General features: G+C 33.6%; 1 protein-coding gene across 12 annotated transcripts in view; it reads right to left on the reverse strand.

The window, feature by feature from the left end:
• Positions 1-20,599, reverse strand: part of LOC6641987 (GTPase-activating protein skywalker) — a 54,840-nt gene that overhangs the window by 1,597 nt on the left and 32,644 nt on the right. Inside the window, exons 1-10 of one of the 12 annotated variants that reach the window (XM_023176022.2) lie at positions 17,351-17,554; positions 14,221-14,423; positions 13,953-14,157; positions 4,650-4,774; positions 4,252-4,580; positions 4,010-4,181; positions 3,488-3,514; positions 2,776-2,862; positions 461-619; positions 181-401 (exon numbers count right to left, since the gene is read on the reverse strand). In XM_023176022.2, the coding sequence (XP_023031790.1) occupies positions 181-401; positions 461-619; positions 2,776-2,862; positions 3,488-3,514; positions 4,010-4,181; positions 4,252-4,580; positions 4,650-4,774; positions 13,953-14,157; positions 14,221-14,423; positions 17,351-17,516 (1,694 nt within the window). In that variant the 5' untranslated portion in view covers positions 17,517-17,554. Of the gene's footprint in view, positions 1-180; positions 402-460; positions 620-1,502; positions 1,560-2,775; positions 2,863-3,487; positions 3,518-4,009; positions 4,182-4,251; positions 4,581-4,649; positions 4,775-13,952; positions 14,158-14,220; positions 14,424-17,350; positions 17,555-20,599 lie in introns of those variants that run through there. The other 11 variants (XM_015178328.3, XM_015178330.3, XM_023176023.2 and 8 more) reach the window with 11 other exon arrangements.

Raw genomic sequence — 20,599 nt, forward strand, 5'->3', positions numbered from 1 at the left:
ATCAACAAATACTATTTACTACATTTTTTTTGACTAAAGTTAAACAATAAGTTACTGAAATCTACCAATCTGCATTGCAGAATAAACAAAATCTTAAAAAATTACATAAACAAACGATAATAAACGAGAATAAATTTATAGAAAAAGCCCTTATTGATTACTTTTGCATTATGTACTTACCCTCCGCCAATGGTTATCATTTTTGAATCAGCTGCCATAAATAGCTCCGAACTATGGCCCAAATCCTTATCACCTTCAATGCCTACCCAAGGGTATTTGGCTCGTTCGGGATACAGTGAGAACAGGAAGGTTTCGCCTGTGCCAAAGTAGGCCTGTCGCTGGCCCTTGTCGTCCTTGACATTGCGTTCAAACCAACGCGATGAGCAGTAGGCACCAAATACCTGTTGATGAATGAAGTGATTAACTTTCTCTTCAATTAATGTATTATGGTTGAGCTTACCTCATTATTGCACGTCTTGATCATGAGCAGAGTGGGCTCATGCTGTTCTACTCGCACATAGAATGTTGTCAGCGAGCAGCCATGCTCCTCGGTTGTATAGAGCAACTTCGGTTGGTACATTGTAATGCGCACGGGCAGCCACGACCACAGAGTGAATAGCTGGATAAATTTAAATAAATTATGTATTAGTTTTGTTTAACTTATATTTCGGTTTTGTTTTTGGGCAAATTGAGAGCTCAAAAATAACTACAAATACTAATAAAACAGAGTAACTAGTAGGTATATAGAAGATAAGTATAAAAGGTAAGTAAGTAGGTAGCAATTAGCCAATCAACAAGGTAGATAATAAAAAAAAATTAGAAACAGAAGACGTAGAAACAAAGAAGAACACAAAAAAGAATATACATATTCTGATTAGGGAGGCGGGGAACTAAATGTGGGCAAGGAAAAATAAACAAACTAAAAGCCAAGTTAAGTTTCAATCACAACGAAACAAGAGAATTACACAAAATGTAGCTAAATTTTTGTTGATTCTTTTTTTTTTTTTGCATTTGTTTTTCTTTTATTTTCGAAGCAAAAGTGCTTGTCAAACTGTAGGCAGGCTTGGCTGCGGCTTGGGTTGCGTTTTTTTTTTGTTTTTGTTTAGATTATTATGAATGAAATTTTCTGCATGTTAGATTATAAAAAAAGTGATACCAACAACAGGAAGACATAAGACGCTCACAGGACTACTTAGTAGATGGACATACTTATGAAGTTTGAATGTATCTAATTAGACGCTGCTTTCAGAGTTTCTAAAACACACTTGGAAAGGCTTTTATATATGTATATATATTTGGAAGACGGCACAAAATGACAATGGATCGGGATAATATACAATTTTACATACTGGATGGATTGGAAACTGGAATGATGGTGGTGTAAATATGTGGGATGGTTTTGGGCATTCACTTTTTTTTTTTTGAAAATATGGAAAGGTTTTTTTTTTTTTTGGTTTTGGTGGGTATGTGGATGGTCTAAATGCAAAAATGCATATGCTTACAAATTGTCTATCCGTCCAGGTTTTAATGAAATTCGTTGTGCCCGGTAAACCAAAATGCTATGAGAAATATATATATATATATATGTTTGTTGTTTATATATGTGTAGCAAAAAATGTGAATTATGTTGCTTATGATAGATAAGAAACGTCCTTAGATTGGTTTTATTTGACTTTGTGTTGGAAGAAATCAAAGATTTTCTTGAATTATTGCCGTTCATTAATAATGCAAGGATTTTAAACGAATGGAATGAAAGGATCTTGTAGTTATTATCTGATTTAAAGACATTAGAAGTTTAAAGTTGTCACTTTCTAATTGGTTTAGAATTAAAATTTGATTTAAAGTATTTGTAAAAAGATAAAGTCATAGTTTAATTAATGAAAGATGCCTATTTAGCGAATTGACTTCAGATTATGGTCGAGATAAATCGAATATATATTTTTCCTTTACTATATTCCTATCATTCTATCTTTATATCATATTTATGAACGGTTTTAGTTCTTGAAATTTTATTTTTCTGTAAGTTTACAAAGATTTTCTATATTTAAATAGAGTTGGCTATATCATAATTGCAAAATAGGCAAAATGATTATTTCTTTTATTCATTTGAGTGGCGTTCGCACTAAAAAAGACGTCATTACACTTAAGGGGCTTCACTTGAAACATTTTCACACATAGTTATTAGGTATAACTAACAAAAAATAACAAGTTAAAGTCACTTAGTGGAAGATAAATAGATTTGATAAACAAAGCAAAGTGCTATTAAATAGATATTGAAGATTCTCAATTCTTTAACTTTTAACAGAAAAAACAAATCCCAATTTCTAAAATAATTTTAGTTTACAATGCAAAGAAAACCAATCTAATTAGTATAGTTCGTTCACAAAGTATCCGAAGTTTATATGATCTAACCCTAAGACTAATTCGACTTCAGTGCTGCTGAAACTGTAACTGGCTGGTAAGAGAGATCAATAAAAAAAAAACAACTAAACAAACATAAACTCGTAATAACTGGTTCAAAATATGATAAAATGGAAAAAGAGGTTTATGCCAATGGACCATGCATGGTTTTATATATGACAATCTGTGAAGAAGTTGCAAAAAAGCATCATTTGCCAGGTGCATATATATATATAGAGTAAACTATGATCTGGCAGATATTACGTTTGGAATAATTTATATATATATATATATGTGTGTGTGTGTGGGTATATGTATTGTGGCATAATTGAAGTAGTTGGTCTTTTGTAACGAGGGGGTGGGAAAAAAACTTACATCTTCATTCGCACAAACTTTACTTTTCAGATTATGTATGGGATAAACGCCCATGGCAATGGCTCTATGACCAGGCGACTTTTCGCCCTATATATATATATAGTATTTGGTCAATTGTATATGTTAAATGATTAATTTTTATTGTTTTTTGAGAATGTATTTATATATATATGTGGAAATTGTGTGTGATCGAATTATGTTGATTAAGCGCACGCATTAGTTTTGGTTTTAGTATTTGTTTTCGTTATCATGATCATTCATAGTTGCCAAGGCAGCAAAGAAAAGTACAAGAAAAATAGAGAACATTTTTTATATAACATATTTTTTGTTTTCTTTCATATATATGTATGTATATATGTGTGTGTGTATATGTGGTATATATTGTATTATGTAGTTTTGTTTTAAACAACAAAATAATAAGCTGCTGCTGCAGGAAATTAAGCAAAGAACTGATAAGAATATATATCTGTATTGTATATATATATTGTGTTAGAAAATGGAAACATAAGAACAACAGGTGAGTGTGTGTAAGAAGAAGCACAAGTTAACATAAAACATAATTTTTTTTGTAACTAAAAGTCGATTGAGAAAAAAATCGACTTGAAAACTCAAAAATATTGAAGAGAACTTTGAAAAACAAAACAAGCAGAATTCTCAAACATCATTCGAAAATATTATAAATTTTGTTTTTGTTTTTTTTTTTGCCTCATACCAAATTGCGACAGCTCTCGGAGTGCAGCTTCTGGTTTTGTTTTTCAATATTTGTTGTTGCAGTTGTTGTAGAAGTAGATAGTTGTTGTTGTTGTTGTGCAGGGTGTTTCCATAAGTTTAAAAATCAAATAAAAATGTGAAGAAGATAAAAAAGAAAACAAAAACACACATACAGATACAGAAAATCAAATACAAGTTATACCATTAGATAAGTGTTTGTTTTATGTTTTTGTTTTTGTTTGTCGTTGCTGTAAGTATTATATATTAAGAGTTATGGCAAGAGGAGACCTAAGCCCTAAATAAACCAAAAACTATAACTGACTATATGAGATATATTTGTATATATAGAGAAAGAGTGTGAGTGAGACAGAGTAAGAAAACTGTGCTGTTTATCTAACTTAATTGATTTTGTAGTTGTTTTTTAAGTTTGTTTCTTGTTGTTTTTGTTGTTGTTGTTGTGTTTACGTGTTTCGTTTCGTTAGAGTTTTTGAGTTTTCCGAAATATATTTAAATTCTCTCATACCTCACGTATGGTCAATGTATGTGACATCATTTGTATGTTGACCTGCGACTGACTAGTGGGCAGATTATCACTTGAACGCGATTTAATTAATTGCTTCGAGCTGCTATTGAGCACAGAGCGGCTCTTTAATAGCATTTCAGTCTTGATAGATATTCTAGATATATATTGGGTACTGCAACAGAGACAAAAACATCAATTAAATATAGTTTTTATAATGGGTATTTGTGTGTATGTGTGCTCACCTCAGTCCCCTAATACTAAAAGCGGCATGGAGCAGCTTCGCTGGCGACACTGGTATCTTTTTACAGAATTTAATCAATGCATTGCCAATGTCATTTTTAATATTATCCGGACTCCATTCGTTGTTCGATTGGCATTCCTTGTGAAAGAGATTGAGTATGACCAAGGCAACGCGATAGAGCACCTTGATGCCCTCATGGAAAAAGCAATCCATAATGCGCACAAGATGCTGAAAGGGTAGACCAGCTAATATCCACCAGCACCAGTCCATGAAAACGCGTTCCAATTTCTGGCCAGGACAAATACGTTGAAAATACGAAACGGCACTCTTCTGCAAAAAAGGTTTTGTGAAATATATATTGAGACTGTGATATATATATTTATTCTATTTTGATCTTACCGTATGCTTTTTAGCTATTTGCATAACTGTCTTCCAAGTGACCTCATGCTGCAATTTGGTTTGATTGATGAATACCTTCTCTTTGCTGGCCACTAGACCAGCCAGGCAAATGTAGGCCTCTTCCTCTACAAAAAAAAAGAGAAAAAACCAACTATAAGTAAGGTTTAAAAATAAAATATATGAAGGACAAATGAATTTGTTACAGATTTCGGATTTGAGACCTGTTTTTGCTTTAACGTTCGTGAAATAACATATGTATAATTACGTCTTTCTCTTAAAGATGGAAGATTAAGTTTACATTCTCCTTAATATTTCTCCATTATTCTTCAATATATTGATAACAAAATTAGCCAATGTTAAATATTCATAAATTTACAATAATTATTCTTAGGAAGGATCAAGAAAAATGTCAGCAATCGAATTGGTATTTATGTTGAAAATTGTTTTTAAATCAATTTTACTTTATTACGATTGAAAAATTGTAATTGCAACCGAAAAAGAATGAAAATGTTTGGAACTTAGCTTAGAAAACAAAAACGATTGACATTTCTCTCGAATTTGAGAATCGTAAGTCCAAAAAAGTTGCGAAACTGTTGTCGATTCATGAAACTACTCGTAAACGAGAACACACTTTATAAAATAAGATCACAACTTTGATCTAAATATCGGGTAGAATTGTCTTTTCTTAAATCTTCAAGTGTTGTAAACCAATTTATTGCCAAATAATTGGGATATTACTACTTAAATAGATTAGATTTTTATCAAAATACAGAACAACAAAAGATTTATTTTAGTAAATCCTTTAAAAAAAAAAACTCTTAGCTTTGAGCATCTAAAGCTATGACTATTTTTTAGGCAATTTTCGAGAGTGACAACTCTTCTTAGTGCTTTAAACATTAATTTCAAATGTATTTGAAAAATTCTTTAGTTTCCAATTGTTGTCCATTTTTAAACATTTATTTGCAATAAAATTTATTCATTAGAAGTTGACCAAAAATACATACAATTTAGTTCTCATTTTCTAAAGGGCAGAATGACAAAAAAAATACTTTTCAAAATTCTCAAAGAATGCTTTAGTTTGGGAATCTGTAAATATGCGAATTTTTAGAGTATTTTCGAAGAATATAACTTTATAAAATGCTTCAAGCATCAATTTCACTTCATTTAAATTTCAATGAAATGTCAGTCAGATTAATTGACTTCTTAAGCGAGGCAAAAAACAGCAAAATATTCCCATTGAAGTTAGTAAATTTTGGAGGTATTTGAAAAATTCATAAATTTCCAAGTGTCGGATTTTATTTTTATGTCTGTATTTAAAGTCTGATCTGTTTGTTGGCTTTGTGGTTTTAAAAGTTTACAAAATTCTGGTCATGGCCAGTATACAATCAAATGTTTATGTATTTGAACAATTTTTTATGTATTTTTCATGGGCAGAGGGAGGAAAAAAAAGTGAAAACTAGGGCAGAAGTTTAAATTCTTTACCGCCCCCGTTTTTGATATGGAGAGGTGCTAAATGAAAAGAAACTATTTAATCTTTTCATCTAAATATAAATCGTATTAATTTTATAATCTGTTCAACAGTTCGTATACATAATAATATTGACAGTAGCTAAAGGCGTGACCAGTCAGATCGAATTGCAGCTATACTATCCCAATTTACTGGCAATTATCTAGATTTCTATTATAAAGGCCTTTAACTGGACTGATGGATGGTGGGGCCATTGAGAGAGGAATAAATTTAATTGCACTGCATATACTGAAATGTCATTTGTGTGATGCAGTTGGAACATGTTTGCGGTTTTGTGGCAGTTGATTCTCAACCGCAGATGACGCAGCACAAATTGAATTGATTATGTGGGAGTAACAGTGGGAGGAGGTCATCATCATTATGATCATCGTCTTCATAATCATTTTTCATCATGCACTTTGACCAATCTATTTCCCCTTTTTCTCCCTTTTGCTCTTTGTGCAATTGTCCCATAATTAGCTGCCACAATTTGTTTATGGAGTCTGTTAGCCTGGCCTTTATATGTAGATGCGTGTGTGTTTGCCTGTTTATTTGATTTATAAATTAGCTAAAATTATGCCGCACGCTGCTAAAAATAATACAGATCTGTGATTTTCATCAGTATGTACCGATTCCGTTTCAGTTGATCATTGTTGAGGCATGTGAATACAAAAGAGAAAAAAAATTAACTCGTGTCCGGCCCATTAGCGCCATGTTAAATTACAAAAAAGCAAAAAAAAAAAAATAAAAAGATTCGTTTTTTTTATTAAATAAAAATAGGGCTGGCTTTTTTGTACAATTGCTGTCAATGTTATCAATTAACAATCTGGCTTTAAATTCAATTTAGATACGACAAAAGGATGATAATAATAAAGAGGCAAACTGATGACTTCTTTTCAAGACAGATAAGATTTGAACTCCGTAAATGTGTGTGTCTATATAATTATATATACTTGTTGCACATTACAAAGTTTAAACAAATTCAATTGACCATATATATGTATATACTTTGTTTTCTTTCTTCCTTTTTTGCTGATAGACTGTTGGCTGCTGCTTTTGAGTTTTAAACTGGCTTCTTATCAGTGGATTTAGCTAGACTAAGCCAGTTTTGCCTTATTTAGCTGCGATTGCTCTTAATTATAATTCTTTCTATTATCAATTGTTTTGACAGCAACAGAAAGCAAATAAAAACAAACAGAGATTCAGAGAGACAGAAAGAGAGAGACTGAGTTTTTTGTTTGCCATTTTCTGGCTTTTATCTAGTCTACTGGCGGAAACCTTCCAAGTTGGCAAACATTGAGATGTGAAAAACCTCGATAAGAACAATCTTGTTTTTTTTTTTTTTGTTTGCTCTGTGAATGTATTTTTATCATTTGCAGTATTTAAGTTTTACGGCTTTAAATCAACTATTTATAGTAGTCCTCTGACGCATTATGATGCTTCAGATAATGATAATGATGTTCTTGACTGCCAAAAGTACATTAATCTTGGAGTTGATTAATTTTTAGCTACTACCTCAACTGATTGCACTTTATGGCTGCTTACTAAATAAATAAATACATACAATAACTAAAACGAGCTACTAATTAACCAATTAGGTTTAACAAAAAAACAATAATGAGTATTGTAAATCGTAAAAGCTTATATTTATGACCAACGATTAGGCCAGATAAGAAAAATTTTAACAAACAAAAACGGTAGAAAAAAAAATTGGGCTAAGATTTTCGAATTCGAAACTTGAATGCTCTTTAAAACTCATAAACATTTCTCAGATTTAGGTGTGGTTAGGAAATTCCATAATGTGATAAGAGTGATTATAAAAATATCGTAAAATATTTGCAACATTTTCGGGCTAATAATAATGATTATTATTATATTATTATATGGGTGATTACCCCACATATCATTTTATAGAATTTTTGATCGCAATCTTTTGACCCTTTCTAGATTTTGAATCGTGCTTGACTCGTTTTGATGTTTTATTTTTATCCAGAGCGTTTCTCTTTGAAATCGTATTTTAAAGTTAGAAAAATAATATATTTTAATCAATAACAGGCTCAAAATAGACCCATCAGTGTCATTTTGATTCAAACAATCTTTTTAATGCTTGCTGGCTATATAAGTTTACAAGTTTATAGGGTGATATATAAAAAAAATCTTTGTGCCTAATCTTCATGAAAATATTTTATTGTTGAAAATTCCGTATTAATTATGAATTTTTCTAATGCAGTGCCCCCAATGTATACAAAATTAGTCATTAGACTTTTGTTAAATGGCTGGACTGATATAGAAAGTTCGAGTCTGTCAAATATTTTTCAACTTCTCCTAAGTTGCAACTTCATTTAGTTCAAATTCCCAACTAGTTTTAGCATTCAAGACATGGTATGGCTAGAGTCCTTTAGCAAAGTCTGATGACAACCTGCTCACCTTTTTGTGTTGCATTTGAAATAATCTTCTTTTGGAAGATTGACCTCGATCCGGCTAAATTGCAAGGTTTGACTTAAATTTCAAATATGTCGATATCTAACCGGATAACTTTAGTTTTTTTAAACGAAAGAACTTGATTTTTTTCAACGGTCACCTCCTAAAAATATTTTAGAGATTCATCTACGGGCTGAAGATTATTTGAAACGGATGAAAATAATCTCCTTAGACTTTCTATGATTTATTAAAGCAAAAAATAACTTGAATTTTACAATTTCCATCCATCATCGCTTTATATTGCATAAGATTTTTGGTATAAACCAAGGGTGGGCACGAAAATTTAACTTGGGAGCCAGAGCATCAGCAGCAGAGGCTGGGCAGAGAAAAAGGTCACTTTTGCGAGTCGACGCACACAAAAATTTGTGTGCCTCGAGTTTTATGACGGGTCATAAAACGACCTTTTTTGGGTCGAGCGAGCGATCGTCGTCGAACTTATGGGCAGAGAGACGGACAAGTCCCGAATTTTACGGGGAGGGGGAAAAAGGTCGCGATCTCGAGCTCGCAACTTGTAGGCAGAGGGACGGACAAGTCCCGAATTTTACGGGGAGGGGGAAAAGGGTCGCGATCTCGAGCTCGCAACTTGTAGGCAGAGAGACGGACAAGTCCCGAATTTTACGGGGAGGGGGAAAAAGGTCGCGATCTCGAGCTCGCAACTTGTGGGCAGAGGGACGGACAAGTCCCGAATTTTACGGGGAGGGGGAAAAGGGTCGCGATCTCGAGCTCGCAACTTGTAGGCAGAGAGACGGACAAGTCCCGAATTTTACGGGGAGGGGGAAAAAGGTCGCGATCTCGAGCACTCATCAAAAACAACCCTTATTTTTACTTGTCCCTCACTCCCTCTGCCCACAAGTTGCGAGCTCGAGATCGCGACCTTTTTCCCCCTCCCCGTAAAATTCGGGACTTGTCCGTCCCTCTGCCCATAAGTTCGACGACGATCGCTCGCTCGACCCAAAAAAGGTCGTTTTATGACCCGTCATAAAACTCGAGGCACACAAATTTTTGTGTGCGTCGACTCGCAAAAGTGACCTTTTTCTCTGCCCAGCCTCTGCCGGTAAAGAGCCACGGGAGCCAAAAGAGCCACTACGTGCCCATCCTTGGTATAAACTAATTATATGGGTACATATGTATATGTATTTCTTCGTTTATTTACTTTAAATGTTGTTTAGATAAATTTCTACCAATTTGACGTCACATTTTTCTAGCCAAATAGATCTATAGGTATATTTATTTAATAAAAATAAATAGAAGAAACATATACGCGTGCATATATAGGATCTCAATGTATCTGTGACTAAATTTTCTGCAGGTGAGTGAAATAAAAGAAAACAATAAAATAAATTATGCACATGGCTATAGACTATAGATATTTGGGCTGTCTATGGGCTGTCTTGTTTGGTTCTTTAGTCTAAACATATATAGAGAGAAAAACACGTTGTTGAGTTGCCTTAATTAGCTCAACATAAACAATGCATAATATAGTATACTTAAACAAAACACACACACTCACACACAGACAGACACACACACTCAGGCAATGACAGAAAGAAAGGAAAATCTCAAACATTTTTCAAATTTCAAGTACTTTGGCACACTCGAAAAGAAAATGTTTTCAGCTTTTCACATAGACTAGGTGGAGTGGGATGAAATTAAGCCAAAGCTTTTGATAGAACCTCAAGTGGAGCTTTAAAGCTCGCATCTACATATGCAAATTATTTGGCCCATGCATTGGGGATTGTAAAAATCTTTACTCTCAAGGCCAAATTCCAACTTCTGACGTAGAATGAAGTACGTTTGTGTTTGAGCCAAAATGTGGTCGGTGTATTGCCGCCGTCCAACAAACCCATTAAGTTTAAGCTGAAACGTGCGTGAGTTGATTTAACAAGTATCCAAAAACAAATATATGCATAAAGTGCGACACATGATTAGGGGACAACAAGAGCGAGGGAGAGAGAGAGAGAGAGAGCAAAAGTAAAATAAAACATACGAAATGTAATGTGCGCAATATGTTTCGACTCAGTTGTTTCCCTTTACGGCTTTATGCGAATATTATGCTCACGTGTTGTCATCATTAGCAAATAAATGTGGGGCTAAAAATACATCAAAAAAATCTCAAAGATAAACTTTATGGGCTAAAATAAACACACACACACACGCACTGAGAAATACCAGCAGCGAACGGAGAGTGTCAAAGAAAAGTGTGTCAGTAGTGAGAGGAGCCTGGCCACTATTTGCATTTGCTCCTGGCTCCGGCAATGACGTCAATTGGAGGGAGGCAACATTCTTCTTCTTCATGAACTTGAAATGAGTGCTGATTGAACAAACAAATGTACAAATATGCAAATGAAACAATACACTACACACTTCACTCCAAAAGCGCCCTTCGCCTGAACAAAGTGCGAAATGTTTACAAACATTTGACCAGACTGGCCAGGACAGATCGGAGACAGGGGTTAGCCTTGAAGGCAGGCAGCGGAACACAAATTTTGCTCAGTGTAAACAAACCTCCAAAAAAAATGATGACTGACTGGCTGACTGACTGAAGCTTGACCCGCACTGTGTGTGTGTGTGTGTTTGCCTCTCCCTCCCCCATTGGGGCTTATCATCCAAACGGGCTTTATCAGTAGCAAATGTTGAAGGCATCAGACATCATCATCAACATCATCATCATCATGTGCTCTCAATAGAGAATCGTTGGTGTACATCGTATATATGTTTATAGATTCTAAATTAAGTGCGACGTAGAGCAAAAGCCGGCCTACTTGAACTTTAGTAGATGGAAATCTATTTTGATTGTCTTGTTGTTCTCTTAATTTGTTGTAGGTGCAACCCATATATATACCTATATATAAAGTATACTAGATCCTACACAACACGTAGGCATATGGAGAAATCTATTAATGGGGGGCTAAAATAGTTCATTATTTAGCGATTAAAATGCATTATAAACTTTTTGCATTATAGATTTCATGGGTTATCTTATATATGTATATATACCTATACGTAAATGGTTCAGCCATGTGATCAGCTCTATAGCAAATTTTTAAATCATTGATTTATTGCTCTATATATGTAAATATTTATTTAATAATTAAGTAAGTGTGTTAATTATAGCTTCAGGCTTTTAACTCTAGTTTCAATCTTTGTATGTTCATAATTATTTAAGACTTTCGAAACAAATTAAAGTCAAAAGTGTGCAACGCATAGAAGGAAGCATCTCCGACCATATAAAGTATATATATTCTTGATCAGCACGACGAGACGAGTTCAAATCGCCATGTCCGTCCGTCCGTCCGTCCGTCTGGATCAACGCAAACTCCTCCTTTACCGAAAGAGCTACACAGCTGAAATTTTGCATGTAGGCTTGTATATACTGCAGGCGTTGTATATCTCGGATTCAGCCGGATCGGATCACTATATCATATAGCTCCCATACAAATGGCAAAGTCACGAACAGTGACTTTTCTTAATAACTTCGTTATTTTCTGAGCTATTGTCATGAAATTTAATATTCGTGAGTAATTACACATATATGCCAAATTTGATCAAGATCGGGTGACTATATCATATAGCTCCCATAGGAACGATCTTTCGAAAACAGTGACTTTTGTCAATAACTTCGTTACGTTTGACGTGATTGCTTTCAAATTAAACATTTGTTAGTTTAATATATCTGTTAATGACTATGCCGAATTTGATAATTTTGATCGGGTTACTATATCATATAGCTCCCATAGGAACGATCGGTGGAAAACAGTGACTTTGATCAATATCTTCGTTATTTCCTATGCTAAGATTGTAGGCCGTTCTTTCGGATACATTAACCGTTTTAGTCTAAACGTTTTTCCACTTTGATGGCTATAGGTAAGGAATAAGTTACCAAAAAAGTTGCAAGGGTATACAAACTTTGACGCGGTCGAAGTTAGCCCCGGCCCTCTGGTTTTTGATTTGATAATCTAAAGAACTATTTGTTATTTTTTCAGTCCTTCGACGTTTTATCGATTTTCTTTGTATACGTTTAAGGGCAAATTTAGAAAGGCGAAACCAATTGTTGCTTAGTTTTTGGACAGCTAAATTGGTTCTCTTTGATTCAATGCTAAGAGTAGTTAATAAATTTATCGATTTTAATGGAGAATTTACACTCTAGGAAGCTTCCAACGCGACATCTAAATTGGCAAGGATTATAGGATCTATTCAAAGGGTAAAAAAAGAACGCTTGTATTCCTAAATATCATAATTATACCCCTATAGACGGGGCGAGCAGAGATGAAGACGTTTCTGATCCCATAAACTACATATAAATATTCTTGATCAGGGTGAATAAATAAGCTTGTATGATAAAAACTCGATTTAAGTTTGAATACACAGAGAGTCGTGGTTTAAGGATTATAATACAGGATATAGGATATAGGAAATCTAAAAAGATTATTTAAAGATTTTATAAAGAAAAGTTACAGGTATCTTGCTTCCTTATTAAGCTAAGGTTATTCCAAGTTAATCGCCAAAGGCGAAGCCCGTTTTTCTGAAGTTCATAATTCAACTTCTTCAATGACTCTAACTGACAATATTTGGTTTGGAATTTGTTTTTCTTTTTGGGATTTTGAAGTGATCTACAATAAAGTGAAATGAATCCAATCAAGTCTCGTCATTTCATTAATTTTTTTTTTCTTTTTTGTCGAGTCAATTACTTTATTTGTTGACACCCTCTAGCAGATCGCGCGAGATAACAATCAAGAATTTTGCATTCATTTTATTATTATTATTTTTCCTGTCCCTGTCCACATATGATTGTGCTTGGATTTTAGCGGTTTTACCAATCTCAACCCACATGTGGCTAGATTAAACCAATTTTCGGTCGAACTGAATATTCATATTTGTATAAATATTGTACAACAATAATTTAATTGGCGTCGCCTTGCCTTGGCCATATGACAACAAAAGCAACAACTGATAACAAAAAGTGCGGAAACTTTAAATCGAAATCAAGCTAGACACATGGACTCTAGAGAGTCTCGTCTAGTTAATGTCAAGTACGAGGTTTTCATTTGGAATGTTGTTGTTCGGGGTACAAAGGGCGGTTGGTTGGTTGGTTTCTCCTCCCTTTTTATTAAAAAATTGCTCACTCGCTTGCATGTTGACCAAATCAATTAGCTTAACAAAAATCACGATACATCAATTTGCAAAGATCTGAGAGATCTGAGAGCTTGAATTCACTGAACGCTGAACCGATCAACTGATTATAATTGTGCTATCCGTTTTGCAAATGACTTGAACAAATATTGACCAATATCCACATTGTGATTGGAATGACTTACCCGACATGAAATGCAAAAGTATCGATGTAATTGGATACAATACTGGACTGTAGGTAATATCGGGGCAATCATAGCCCAATACATTCACAATACGATCGGCAACAGCTCGTCCTGTGCTGGTCAAATGATAGGGCAAACAATGGATGGCATCAACAAAGGCGGGCAGCATAATTGGCTTCTCCGATAACTCGGTGGTGCCAAAGACCTAAAATTGAACAGAAAGAGAGATTAATATTATGAAAATATATCAATCAATTGGTTAACTCACCTGATGGACCATTTCCCAATAGAAACCATCTAGCATATGCTGCTTGGTCAAATGTTGGCCACAAAGCAATGGCCATAACTGTGATCTAATGGGCGAATTAATGGGCCAAGAGTTCTCTCTGAGTATATTTTTCACATCACGCTTTTTGCCCTGTTGCAATAGCTGTTGAATCTCCGTAAATGAGCGCAAGGCTGGTTCTTTGCCTGCAAAAATGAAAGAAAACCCAAAAAGAGAAGGTTATTAGAGATAAAATTTACTTAGGATAGGTCATAGTATAGATAAATTAGTTAGTTATTTCTCCAAGTCTCCAAATAATTGCACTTTGCTTAAACATGTTTGCTAGGTAATCATTTCAATTTACTACTCAAGTGAGTCAAGTTTTTCACTGACGTTCTTCTATTGACCACTTACAAACTATATCTATCATATGACATGATTGTTATGGTCAACTATAATATTTATTGATAACACAATATTTTTGTATAATTATTAATATATTTTTCGATGGCTTTTTAAGGTTATTCCAAAGCATTTTCCATGTAAACGTTCTTTTTCCATTGAAGTTTATCAATTGGCTCAAGATATAAATACATGTACATTTAAGTAGTCCTGCTGATAAGTAGTTAAATTTCATTATAAGTGTTTTATTATCGTTCCACCTACTTGCCCCCACTCCCCCCTCCCGCTGAGGTGCTCCTACCTCTGCCCTCTCTTAGTAAGCAAGCAGTAAAGTGGCAAATAAAATACTTCAACTTCAAATACAATATTTTTTTAAGTACACAAAACTGAGATAGGAGAAAAAGAAAAATGCATTTTGATAAGGTCAGTGATAGATCATCATTATATATACATATGGCTTTCGAAGTGTACATAAAATATTACGCATATGTTTAATATTTTTGTGTATTTACAAAGTGGCAAATGAATATCTTGAACTATGTCATAAAGCCATTTTTAATGTTAACTTAATCAATTGAATATGGCCGAGAAATTGACAGTTTTAGATAGATTTTCAAGAGACCATTTCTTTGTTTATATTGATATCGGTCAGTTTGTAGCACGAGAACGAACTTTCTTGGTCAGGTGGCGCTGTATAAGAAGACCCCCAAGCTAAGGCAACACACTTCAATGTCATAGTCCGAGTAGAAGTATTGATTAGGGGTTATCTTTGAACTAGGTTAATTGATTACATTTGTGAGCGCCGCCCGAAACATGTCTCATTATAGACAGCTGATCGATTTTTGCATGAGCAGCGCAGTTCATCTTATCATTGTCCAAAATGCTGATAAGATGAAAAACCCAACGTCATATCAATCAATATACAAAAACAGAGACAGAGAGATAGAGAGAGAGAGAGAGAGGGATACAACAAAGTTGCAGCTTTGTAATGTAATTAATGTATGTACATATATTTTGATGCTTTCACCTCTAAACCAAAGACGAAAATGCAATTGAAAGAGAAGCAAAATGACTCATAAATATATTTGTATATATATAAGAACACATATCGATATCGTTTGAGACAGAGTAATAAGTAATAAATGCAATAAAAATAACTGGTATAACATTCAATGGGGCTCGTTTGCATTTCTCTCACTCTTTCTCTCTCTCTATCTGTTTCTCCTCGTGCTTGTGCGGGTAATTAATCCCCATCATCTTAAAGCTACAACCATTTGCATTTCAGAAAACAGAAAAAAATGGAAATCGGCTAAAAAACTAAGCACAAAGTGAACTGAATATACTTAGCCACATATATATATATTTACATATAAAACTTGTGGATGCGGTAATTTTCCTATCAACACAATCAATTTCCATTCCATTGGAATGTGTTGGAGATCAGAAATCATCGTACACACCCCCACACCCACACACACACACACACACACAAACACACACACGTCGATATGCAAATGCTAAATGGCTAAATATTATGTCAGCAAAACCATTTCCATAATAATTAAATATTATTTTCCATCTAATTAAATTGTGTCATAAAGTTTTTCTAATGCATGCAATTAAAAGATGTAATCACATTAACTAAACAAAGTATGCGCAATCATAACTAAACCCACAATATATATAAATTTTATGAATGGTATATGTATATAAATAATTATCGATATGTAGATAGTGAGATATCAAATAATAAGTGACTAATAAAAATAAATTGTGGTTTAACTTTATAATCTACATTTATTTCAATTTTAAAGTTTTATTTAACTTATCTCCTTAATTTTTATAAAAATATATTTTATTCTGATAATTCTAAAGGGCTTTAATTGAGTTAAATGTTAGTCACTGCAAAATCTTTGTTTTTAACTTTATTTACTTCGCTTCATTCTTATTGGTTACGGTTAACTCTCTTTTCCTTCAGTAGAAAACACTACAAGAATTCATTAGATTTATCATCCATGTGAGCTTTTTGAAGGTTTTACTAAGCGATTTTTGAATATTAGAGATCCATTTTAAGCTAATTTAACATTTTCAATTCGTTTGTGGTGCCTCAAGTCAACTTTTCCTTTCAGCTGATTGCCACATTTAACTCAAACACAATATCTTCTGATTAAAAGTATTAAGTTTTATGCCGCTAATTGAAAATTTGGTCAACTAGTGGATTTTTTTCACCTAATTATTATTTTTGTTTGTCAATTTTTAAACGGAAATTTTCCTTGTAATTTTTAAATTCACAACAAAAAAAGATAAAAACAGAGCCCCGCAAAAAGGGTTAGATAGAGAGAAGATAGGGCTAGATTGCAGAGAGATAAATTGTGGAGATTTTCCTTATCAACAAACAAATTGCAAAGCTTTTCCTAAAAACACTCTCTCTCACACTCTCTCTCTCTCTCTCTCTCCCTTTCTATCTCTCACTTGCTGCCCCTATTGTTATCCTCTATCTTGTTCCCTTTTATTACCTTCTCTTTTATTAGGCATTTACATTTTTTTTATTTTTATTATTTCTATTCTTATGTTTATTTCACACCATTTTGAACTATTAACACAATAATTGTTGTTAGTTTTTTTTTTTAATTGCTGCCTGATTCTGATTTAGTATTCAACTTTTTGTTTTTGCTTTTCCGTTTAGTTGTTGTTGGTTGTCGTTTTTTTTTTTTTTTGTTTTTCGATTTACCTGGACTAAATTGAAAGCACTGACACTTGGTGGTTACATCATTCGAGCTGGCCGCTATAAAAAGGGGCAGCTCAAAGAATTTGTCACATTCGGGATCAACATAGACGCTGCTCCTACGGCTACTGAATTGCTCCAAATCGCGTATGCCCAAGACTTTGCCAACCATTTCGAATGAGTTTCGAGTGTGTTGTTTTTATTTGCTGTTTTTTTGTTTTGTTTCTTTCTGTACTCGTTTTGGTTTATTCGTTTTTATTTTTTTGCTGCTGCTTGGGTTTTACTTGTGTGTTTTTTTGGCACCAAAAATATATATTTTTTTGCTCAAAAGAGCAACAACAACAAATACATTTATGTAGATTTGTTAGTCTGTTGTTGTTTCTTTTGTTTTTGTCTTTTGTCACTGCCTTTTGCCTTTTATTGTTTTAATTTATTGCGCTCTGCAATTTGCTTCGTTTATTTGTTGCTCTCGTTAGTGGAGCCGACAGGAGAGGGTGGTGCTGGTGGTTGCTGTGGATGTTTGTTGGTGGTGGGGCTGCTGGGCGCCGCAGTTGATTTTAATTTGCAATACATTTAAATTTTTCAATTCACATTTTCATTTTTTGTTTTTTATTCTTTACTTTTGCTTTTGATGATCACTTTCTGTGTTTCTGTTTTTTTTTTTTATTTTGAATAATTTTACATTTATTATTTATTGCAGTTTGTGGCTGCAACTGAGTTGAAAAATATCATTAAATATTTTGTCAATCGTTTCGAGCAGCGGCCGCGGCTTGAGGATCGATATCGAGCGGGGATCGCGCGCTTTTGGCCCGAGACACACACACAAATACAATAATCAAAAATTCCGTAGGCCTACGTGCGATGGGTTTGAATGCGTTCAATGTTCTCAGCACTTCACTCAGCTGGCGGGCCGGTTTCAACGCTTTCAATGGCGCTGCTGTGAATGAAACCGAAAGCTTTGACAACCCCAAAATGGGGTGTGAGAGAGTGAGAGCGAGAAAGACAGCGGGAGAGAGAGCGCCACCAACAGAGAGGAAGAGACTAATTGAGAGCGTGCTCTACTCGTTGATCGCAACCAACCTGGTGGCGGCGCGTGCGAGCTTTGTTATGCGCCACAGAAGCTTTTTCATACTTTCTTTCACACATACACACACACACCCTGTATCCAGAGGATGCAATGGTATATGCAGTTTAAAAGAAAGTCCTAATATCTGTAAGAACTTCAATTGTTCCTGTTGATCTTGCAAGTTAAAAATTTATTGTTACTTTATTTTGCAGCATTTTTATTATCAAAGGGTATCTTAAATTCGCCTAATTATTTAGTTTCATGTTGTGTATATCATTTGATTTGATTTAATTTCTTTTTGTTGTTGTTTTTTTCTCGCTTTTTACTATCTGCTGCGGGATATCAAACAGCTGTTTTCTGTTTAAATACATATTGGCGCTCTTTTTGTTCTCTCTCTCTCTCTCTTTGTTACGCTTTCTTTATGTCTGTGTGTATGTGTTTGTGTTTTAGAATTTTTGGGGAAATTTCGTAAGCTTGGAAAACCGCAGAATTGTGAAAAATTCTTGCAACGCTTGGCGTATAAGTAATATTTGTGTTAGGCAATTTTTTGGTGTTGTTGTTTTTTTTTTGGTCCATGTTTGTTTATGGGGAAAATTTCGGCATTTAGATTTATGATACCATCCCCGCCCCCTCTCTTTACCCTCTTTGTGCCCCTTTTAACTTTACATTTTTTAAGTAGCTAGAAACTTGGCATTTATATGGCATGAAAATATTTATACTATGCCATGGAAAATTTCTTCTTCTTGTGCCCGATAGAAACGGATGAAGCTTCTAATATTTATGGGAAACAACGATGACGGCGACGGCGACGACGACGACGACGACGAAGAAGCAGACGTCAAGGGAACTGCAGACAGCAGTGGAAATCAGGTGTTGACTATAAAATAAACTGGAGGCGGATGCCTATTGTGAAATTATACACACTCATACACACTTAAAGTGAATATTATGAAAGAAAAAAGCGTCTGAATGAAAATATGATATTATCAAATAGAAGTAGAACGAATTAGCAATTTTGAGTGGATAAAATATACTAAACTTTTGGTTTACTCTAATTTCTGAGTAAATTTAATATTTTTAAAATATTTTGTTTTTTTCAATCTTAATAAATTTCAATAATATAGAATTTTTTTCATTCCTTACATGACATTATAATTGATTTTACGCCTTGCTTTATAGAACTACTAAGATTGTCTATAAAAGTATTTTGTTTTCTATATTTAGAACATAAAAATTAAATCCAAAAGGAAGTGCAATAAACGAAAATGTCTACAAAACACATGAGAAAAAATCGCAGGGTAATTTATTCGCTTGTATTACATACAATTCAGAGTTAAAGCTCAACGAGAAAGTCAAATCCGAATAAGTCCTTTTTATCCTTAGAAATTTGTAAATTGGTAAAGAATAAATTGAGAGATAAGTTCTGGTATTAAGACCTACTTATCCTTAACACCATCTCTAAAGTAAAGTGTAATTGATTATTTATTAATTTACTAAATTTAATATACAAATTTGCATCTAACTTTAATATAAATTTTTTGTGAAACTCTTTAAACTAAATTGTTAATAGAAAATCGTCTTCTTTTCTTATATTTAGCAATTTCGTTTTATTGGATTTCCCAATGAAAAACAAAAAAGTTTTAAATATAAGTTAAGTCTATGTATTTTCTTTGTGTTTGCCTCACGTGACGCCTTCCTACGATGTGTGCTGAACGCATTTCAACATACACACACACACACTCACACACACACATTTAAATAATGTTTTTTGTTGATCTTTTTTTAGCATTTAACATATACAAATTGATTTTTCACATGTTTCGTCAGGCAAAATGTTAAAACAAAATAGAAAAGAAGAAAAAAATAAGAGGAAAACACAAATCGAATCTTTTGCCATTTGTTTATACTAAAATAGATAAAAATAAAATAAAAACAGTGAAAAAATAAAAATATAAAATAAATAAACAAAACGCGTGGCCCAAAAGAAACACAACACACACACAAACACACACACACACACAAACTGACAGGCAGAGTGTGAACTAAAATGATTAATTATTAAAATGTTTAAACCAGAACAATTTTCGAGAACTGGCTATATCAGATGGTTTAGACGACCAAGAAAAAAATTTCAACTCATTAGAAATTTTGATTCTTGTGCCAAGAAAATAAAAATTGTTTTACACCTT

The sequence above is a fragment of the Drosophila willistoni genome (genome assembly GCF_018902025.1).
Source record: "Drosophila willistoni isolate 14030-0811.24 chromosome 2R unlocalized genomic scaffold, UCI_dwil_1.1 Seg167, whole genome shotgun sequence".
Taxonomy (NCBI): domain Eukaryota; kingdom Metazoa; phylum Arthropoda; class Insecta; order Diptera; family Drosophilidae; genus Drosophila; species Drosophila willistoni.